Below are 8954 nucleotides of genomic sequence, written 5' to 3' on the forward strand. Positions count from 1 at the left end.
TGAAGATAGCCCAGAGGGCAAGTGGGGGACGATAAGGACACTTTTGGCTTTGGACCGGAGGAGGAAAGACCGTCGGAGAGAGCGGTCTCGAGTTCGGTGTTGCTTCGGCCGGAAGGGTTACGAAGAACACTAAAGATAGAAATAGCATTGGAAGAGAAAAAGAACATTGGTAAAGCCGAGACTAAAGGACGAACTTTGGGTCCTCGCATGTGCTCCGTCCCCATAGAAGAAAAGAATCCCAAGACGAAATCATCTAGTGGCCACCACCGCAGTCAACCATTCGGGTACCCGTTCCTTACTAGAAATTTCCATTCTTGTTCTCCCATTCTATTCTAATTCTTGTTCTTCCTTTCCTCTTCTAGTTATAAGTAGTTTTAAGTTAGTAATTAAGTGTCTCCTTTGTTACGCGAAAGAAAAGTTTAGCTCCACTGTGAATCAACAATCGGTGTTGTTTGTTCCCTTTTGTTTAATTAAAGTGAGGAACAAGGAGGTCGGAATCAACGAACCTTTCCTGTATATATGTTCATACAGTAAAATAAAGCACGTCTTATTGTTTTATATTCCTGTCTCTTTGTGAGAATTCATCCATCACCACGTGCTCACCACAGGTATTTTAATACAGAATTTGTTAATACAGAAAAAATTGTTTATTTTTATTAATTTATTATTTTGCTTTATGAAGTCCTTTAGCTAAAATATTAATTTTTTAAACATAGAAATACATTAACTATATTTTAAGAAAAACTTTTTATTAAAAAATATCACATATATTTTTTGAATTAAATGAGATGAATTAAAAAAAAAACAAAAAATATTTTTTGAAATAAAAAGTTAGTTTAATAATCATTCAATAATAATAGAAATAAACAAACACAGCATAAGAGACAAATGCCTCAATTATCAGGATACAGAATGCTTGTCTAAATGACATAGGAGTTATACAATTAGCTCCAAATGCTAATAAGACTATTATCATTAAATTAACACATCTGACCATGACTGAAAGCATCACCTCACTGCTCATTATTAATATTTTGTTATAATCTGTATCTATACAATGCCTGTAAATAAATTTGGCCAGAACCTCAAAAATGCTTAAAATGTACCTGAGTATATGATATTAACATCAATTACAAACACAATTTTTATTTCTAATACTCATATTGCATATTTTTAATTTAACTAATTAATTAAAAACACAAAAGTAAATTGCTTAATTTAAAAACAGATTATGCTAAAATCAAATTTATTCATGTGCTATTCTATTTTGCAATTGTTGGTACTCATTGTTTTTCATTCTACACTTTTAACTTGACAATGGCCAATTAAATGTAGCTGAAAACTTTATAATAATTACTGAATTAAATGACTGTAGTTTATTCTATTCTAATCATCCAATTTAACGTTTCCTGCAATTCTCTGAAATAATGTTTAAACTCTGGAATTTACATGATCTTTGAAAATTGAATTTGAAACTGAAAGCTATTTTGAAAATTATTCTGAAAGTATTAAAAACTTATTTATTATTCCCAATTTTGGCTATTACTTCTATTTATTATGACTCTTAGATTCCTAAAAAAATATACTATAGATCTGCATAACTTAAGTTAATTTTAGTGATAAATCAATGATTGAAGCAATTACCTGTAATGGACCCCAAAAGCAAATCCTCTTTTACACAAGAATATGTATAATTATATGATTGAGGTTTTAATGGAGAACCAGTAGACAAAATTGTATGAAGAGATTCCAAACTATGAGTGAACTCTGTATAAACAATTAAAAACTATTATTTTAATTAATTACACAGCAAAATAAAAATGCTAAAAATACATAAATATGACATTACTTGGCTTAATTCCTTTACTTTCCATGACAGCTAACCCCTTTGCACTTGTTCCCAAAATAGTGATACCAATTAAATCGACTAAATCCCAAATTATTGCATCATGGGGAACAAATGGTGAACCATCATAGAGTACAACAGAGCAACCAATTGCTAAACAGGATATCAACCAATTCCACATCATCCAACCTGTCTAAAAGTAAATTTACAATAGAATAAAAAAGCAGAAAATAATAGTTTCTCTATTAAAAAGGTATTTTTAAAATTTTCTTACCGTTGTATAATACATAATAACATCTGAACGTGACATGTTTCCATGAAGTAAATGTTCTTTTAGATGTTGTATTAAAGTTCCCTAATTTAAAAAATATTCTATCATTATATATAGTTTGAATGGAAAAATAACTCCAAGTCAAGTTCTTTGAGATGTATATAACAAAACCAATATACAGGTATACCTCACCTTACGTCAGTAATTGGTTCCAGGAGAGGCGACATAAGTCGAATTTACTTGTCTCCGAATCTACTTGTCACTAGCCTAAACCATAAATTACCATTCCTGGTTCTGTATTTTATTTATTAATGCATTTTTAATAATATATGGTTAATAAGGATCTATTTTAAGCTTACAAACAAATAAATTTTAGTTTTTAATATAGTACAGAAAAAAAGTAATCTAAATTTATAAATGCATGTACTGTACTGTAAATATAGTACATACTTGTAAATGTATATATTTTAATATGATTTTATGTGCTTTAAATGCTTTTCTAGTGATATTACGACTTCAATATTTGTGGCAAACAGACGTAAAGTCGAATAAAATGACTTAAACTTGATTTTTATTTTTCCATATACTTTTTTGACAAACGACGTATAATTGGGAACGACGTAACTCGAAATGACATAAGTCGAGGTATACCTGTATAATTTTATTTAAAAACTGTTTTAACAAAACGAATAAAGTTATGAAAACATTCTAAATCTTTAAAATTGTGAATATTGTCTGCATCAGATGTTTTCCAACTATGTGTTCTTTGTGCTGCATGTTGGATGTCATGTATGGTTTATTTTCATACAGGGCACGATTGGAGTATCATGCATGTTTTCTTCTTTGATCTAGCTTGCTTCATCTTTGTATACAGCACTTGACTAGACCAAAGAACAGACCAATAGTCCAAATTGTTTTTCTGTTGGCATGCCATTGTGCTGTGATTGTGTGTAATTGTCTGTAGAAAAGGGCCTCATTGTAAATAAATTATTTATTATGTCATTTTCACAACATACATGTTTTTGTAACTTCAGTTTTAGTTTGAGAATGAACAGAAACTGACATGATTAATATTGACATGTGTATTGTGTTGCTAATGCTGTAAAGTAGGTTTTAATATTCCTGAATATTTTCATAAACCTCTTTCATTAAGTTTTGTGTTATTGAGAGCAATTTTCAAATTACAAACCTATAAATTCCCACTGATGTCTGTCTATCCTTCATTAATCTCAAGAACAGTTAGATAGATGAAAGTTGAGACCAAATATGGAAAGCTTAGGCAAGAGGCCTTGATTACCTGTAAGCAAACTTCTGGTTTGGACTGGGAGTCACATGATTACAATTCAAACATTTTCCCCAGAATAGAATTAGATGGGTGACCAGTAAGACTCTTTACTTTATCTTCTCGATGTGGGTTCCTGTCCATGGTGAGGGGACCTCTCAGAGATGATTTAGTAACACTTTACCATCCCTGGGATCTGAACACCCACCCACATGTTTGCCGTGCATGGTGGCCCATATGACAGAAAGGGGGATCCTGGTAGTTGAAGGGCAACATAATGTCCCCAACACACTGCTTTGGATTAACAGGATGCTCAAACCAGGCACCATTTGAGTCAATTGGCTGGCTGCTGAGCCATTCTTGACCTTGGCCTGGAATCAAATGATCGATGCAGACCAGACGAATATACCCCTGCTTGACAGTCTTGTTACATCAGACAAGATCTGCTCTACTTTATTGCATTATGAAGGTATAGCTCCTGGGAAACCCTAGTGTGATAGTCTATGGGAATCTCCCATGTGATGGTATCCCTTGTTGGGCCCCATAGTGGGTGGGGTCACTAGGAGCTGAATAATTATTTTTTAATCATGGATTCTAAAAAAACAAAAAATCCAGACAACTACAACAAATGAAAAGACCTTCAGGCAATCATCATATTTAGTAGTGCATGCAACTGGAGAAAAGTCTTCCCCTTTCCTGATTCAAAAATAATTTGAATTGACCATTGGGCATTTAAAAAAAATACAAAAATTGAGGTCAGAGGACCTGGTAGAAACAGCCTCTCCTCAACAAACAACAAAGCTTTTGGCAATGAAGATCCTTGGAGATGTGGAAGTTTCAATCACACCACACAGAAGTTTAAACTCATCATGTGGTGTGATATCAGAGATTGATCTGATGTCTAAAGATGAATCAGATATTCAGATTGGTCTTTCAGATCAAGGTGTTGATGAATGGAGATGCGTCAGACAGCAGCAAGATGATAAGTTGATACCAACTAAGCATCTAATTCTCACATTCAACAAGCTGACATTGCCATCGTTCATTACAGCAGGATACCTGCACTGTCTGGTTCGTCCATACATTCCAAATCAACTGTATTGCTTCAAATGCCAGCAGTTTGGACATTCACAAACATCCTGCCAAGGGAAAAGCATATGCACGCAGTGTGGAACTGAAGGTCATGAGAGTACTAAATGTAAAAGTATCCTATGCTGTGTGAAATGCAAAGACGTCCATCCTGCCTACTCCCGGAAATGCTCTGTATGGCAAAGAGAAAAAGAGATTCAACAGGTAAAAACTTAACAACATACCATACCCAGAGGCTTGTTGCATGAAACAAGACATTTGCTGCTGTGTTGAAATCTACAAAGACGTGTGGGGTTCGAACAAATATTTCTGTCTCTCCAAGTGAATCTCTTACTTGCCATGCAAAATGTTTACTGATCCCATCTATGCAAACAGAAGAAAAGAAAATACAAAGACCAAAATCTCTATAACTGAAACAGGGGTAATAACAAGAAATGTGGGTTCTAAAAAAGCAAATAAGAACCAACTTAACAAACAAAGAATGAAAGCAGTGTAAGGAACCAAGTCCGAGCATTATTTTTATTTACTTTTATTTTTGCTTTTTATTACATTTTTGTTTGGGGCTTATGTTTTGTTAGGACGAATGTTTCCTCACCATTCACCTTACAAACTTAAAAATAGAAGAGAAACCAACTCATCAACAAGAGAAAAGTGCCATAGGAAAAACTCACGCACACTTGCGCTCTCAAGCAGAAAAAAGTAAGTCCGCATCAAAAAAAGGGGGGGAGACCCCACAAGTATAACTTAGGACCTTGCTAAACCTTAAAGAAAAAACATCCCGAAAATTGTCAAAAAGAATAATGTAAAAGGTTAGTGAGTATTGTTGGAAAATAGGCTGCCAGACAAATAGAAAAAGTTTATTGTTAGCAAATAAGTATGTAAATGAGGGGAGTGATCGCAATCAGAATTGTGAAGTCACCTCACAGTATAAAGTCCGAACCTCAAGTGAAGACAAGCGAGGTGAGCTTATGTTACCAATGAGCGTGGTGAGCTTCAGCAGCAAATAAGAGAGATAAAATAATTCCAAGGCGATTTTGAAGTTATTCGATTTGTCGATCAAAGATTAGAGAAAGTCTTGAGAGTTGAGGAAAAAGGTTCCTAGTATATTGAGGTGACAATTAGGATCTTTAATTCATAAGAATTATTGTACATAAATTAAGTCTTTGATTTTTGTCAAATTCCAATGGGGAATTAAGTTAGAAAATAGATTGATTTGAGTTTTGTCGGGTTGATTCTTATTGATTTTCATTGAATAAATTGTTACTTGATTTTTACTAAATTTTGTATATAGTTATTACTAGAATATTTATTAAATATTTGATTTGTTATTGACAAACTTTGTCATTATTTAATTTNTATTTTTATTATAAAGAAGAGAATATCATTACAGTATAAATAACAGTTCTGCAAGGTCTGTTCATCTTCAGATTGCATTAAAACTAAAGTTTAATTTAAGCTTATGACAAAGTGACAAATTCAAAAACAGTTCTAAAGTTTAACAACATTTTGCCTCTCATAATTTACATACTAAAATCTTCAAAACCTCAATAAAAGTTCAAGTTATAAAATATTCTTTAACAGAGTAAGGCCTGTGATTATTTAGTGGTAATTCAGTGGCGTGCCGTCATTAGAAGCGGTGGATGTGCCGCTTCCCTTGTATTTTCTAAAAAAAACACATATTAATTTTAATTATATGAAAATAATCGCACAATATTTTATTATAACCGCATAATGTATCTTATTACAAATTTCTATACTACATGTGAAAAAAAAATAAGATTGCTATTATATATTAAGTTTAACATATTTAGACTTTTACAGCTATGGTGAGAAATGTTTAAAATTTACAAGAACCCTGTCACGTCTTTTGAGGTATATTAGTGACACAACAAAAGAGGCATTTGAAATTGACTGGTATCAGCACCCTCGGGATTTGGCAGCCCGCATGCATGTACACACCGCACACCTAGCAGGACTGTCTCTGATTCCACTCATAGGGAGCTATTTGACGAAGTGGTTAAGATTTAAAGAGTAAAGAATATTTTATGTTATTTTATGTATGTTTCATTACAAAGCTATATTTAATTATAATTTTCTTTAAAAGTATATTCATACAATTGAAGAATATTTTGTACCAGGTATGTATATCCACCACATTATATTTTATTTCACCAAGTAAGTTTTTATAATTTTATTTTTAATTTTGTCCTTATATGATGGTTAGCAATTTAGAATGTAATTGAGATATTGAAAATTTATTTTAAAAAAGTTTTGGCTCAAGATCATATAATGAAAAAGAAAACATTATTAAAAGAGAAAGGCCAATGCCTAAGTTAAATATAAACATTTCAATAAAAAAATTTGTTCAACATTTTCACAATAAAATGGCTCTGTAAATGCATAAAAATGCAAAAATTGTTTTGTTGACTTGCCTACTATTTTCAAATAAAATTAGTGTTGAATAAGAATGGCTTTGACAATTTAGTTGGCAAAAGACATGAAAAATCGTTGATTCTTTCGTATTTTAAGCAATTTGGAAATTGAAATGGAATAGAATTTAACATTAGTAAATAATATTAAAAAAATATTGAAAATTATAACGTGATAGTTACGGTTAATAGATATAATATATCTGAATAAATAGATGTTATATGTTTTTATCAAAGCAAGAATTGGCATTTAGAGGGCATATGGAATATATTGGATCTAATAACAGAGGTAATTATATTGAACTTGTTTATTTATTAAGTACATCAGATAAATAATCTATTAAAAATACATTTAAAGAAAAAATTAACTGATTGCACCTGGAAGTTGGCTTCTTATAGAAACACAGCTTCCCTATCATCAAATGTCACGGCACGCCACTATGGTAATTTACTTGTAACATCAACTACACATGAGCCAGAATCAAATCTCAATGGCAACTTTCTGCCCATTGCAATTTGAAGTCTAATCAGCTTCCTTTCCAATGGATATCTGTAAGGTAATCTCTGAGAATAACAGTATTGTCTCTTATATTCTTACTATTGCTGGCTTTACTCTCAGAGAAACAACTGTATTTTTCCAACTGAGCCATCAATAGAAAGAACCTTATGCCCTCTCTATTTTCATGGCATGCCTTAAAAGAACTACTTTACATTCAATGGAGTGGAATTTTTTGAATATTAAAATTCAAGCACTTTTTAAACCTGATAAGTTATCTTCAAGGATGCAATTTGTAAAATATATTGGATTTCTTTTGTTTTTGTAAAATTTAAACTTTAAATTGCATGTAAATTTAAGTTTAAATTCAAAGAGTTTGTTCCAAGTTTTAAATTCAATGTGATTTATTCTTTTTAAGTTGTTCTATTTACTTTAAGTTATGTTCTTTAAGCTGTTCTTAGAATATCTAATGTAAAGTAGTTTGTACTGAAAAGGTCTCAAAAAGAGCTAAAAACATTTTAAAATTAAACCTAATTAAATATTTGGTAGCCTTTTAAGGCTATGAAGCAGTATTCATAGATTTATATAAAATATAGTGCCAAGTTTTACTAATTTTAAGGATACAAATTATTTCCAAAAACAAAATCATTAAACATATATACTAAAAAATATTTTTTAAAAATCTAGTTTTAGGAAACTTTTTCTTTGGAATGTTTTTAGAATATAAAGAGATTTTTTGTTTTTGGTTAAATATATGCACCTGAAAATTGGTCAACAAAGCTTTACAGTATTTCAAAGATATTGTTGAATAAAGTATAATTTTCTTGATTTTTAAATTTGCAATTTTATTATTTCAAATTTTGTATGTTTAGAATTTAAAATAATATTTGATAAACAGAATAAACATCTATCTATAACTAATTGGCAAACAAATCTATTGATACATATTTATAAATTCATTTCTACCAAGGTATGTGGTGGTACACCAGTATATTTTTGTTGTTTTTATTTTATATATGTATATATAAGAATATTCTATTCCCCTTTCTCTTTGTTCTGTTTCTATACTTTCTGGAACTTTCGTCTGAATGTGGGTGGTCAGTGACCCAATTTCGGGACAAAGGGGTGAAGATAGCCCAGAGGGCAAGTGGGGGACGATAAGGACTCTTTTGGCTTTGGACCGGAGGAGGAAAGACCGTCGGAGAGAGCGGTCTCGAGAGCGGTGTTGCTTCGGCCGGAAGGGTTACGAAGAACACTAAAGATAGAAATAGCATTGGAAGAGAAAAAGAACTTTGGAAAAGCCGAGATTTAAGAACGAATTTTGGGTCCTCGCATGTGCTCCGTCCCCATAGAAGAAAAGAATTCCAAGACGAAATCATCTTGTGGCCACCACCTCAGTCAACCATTCGGGTACCCGTTCCTTACTAGGAATTTCCATTTTTATTCTCCCATTCTATTCTAATTCCTGTCCTTCCTTTCCTCTTCTAGTTATAAGTAGTTTTAAGTTAGTGATTAAGTGTCTCCTTTGTTACGCGAAAGAA

General features: G+C 31.8%; 1 protein-coding gene across 1 annotated transcript in view; it reads right to left on the bottom strand.

Annotated features, from left to right (window-relative positions):
* LOC111632532 (acetoacetyl-CoA synthetase-like) overlaps positions 1 to 8954 on the bottom strand; it is a 42970-nt gene that overhangs the window by 9778 nt on the left and 24238 nt on the right. The window contains exons 7-9 of the mRNA XM_023376974.1: positions 2121 to 2201; positions 1850 to 2039; positions 1645 to 1767 (exon numbers count right to left, since the gene is read on the bottom strand). Coding sequence (XP_023232742.1) covers positions 1645 to 1767; positions 1850 to 2039; positions 2121 to 2201 — 394 coding nt within the window. The remainder of the gene's footprint in view (positions 1 to 1644; positions 1768 to 1849; positions 2040 to 2120; positions 2202 to 8954) is intronic.

The sequence above is a fragment of the Centruroides sculpturatus genome, unplaced genomic scaffold, assembly GCF_000671375.1.
Source record: "Centruroides sculpturatus isolate CEXI.00-Female unplaced genomic scaffold, Cexi_2.0 scaffold714, whole genome shotgun sequence".
NCBI lineage: Eukaryota > Metazoa > Arthropoda > Arachnida > Scorpiones > Buthidae > Centruroides > Centruroides sculpturatus.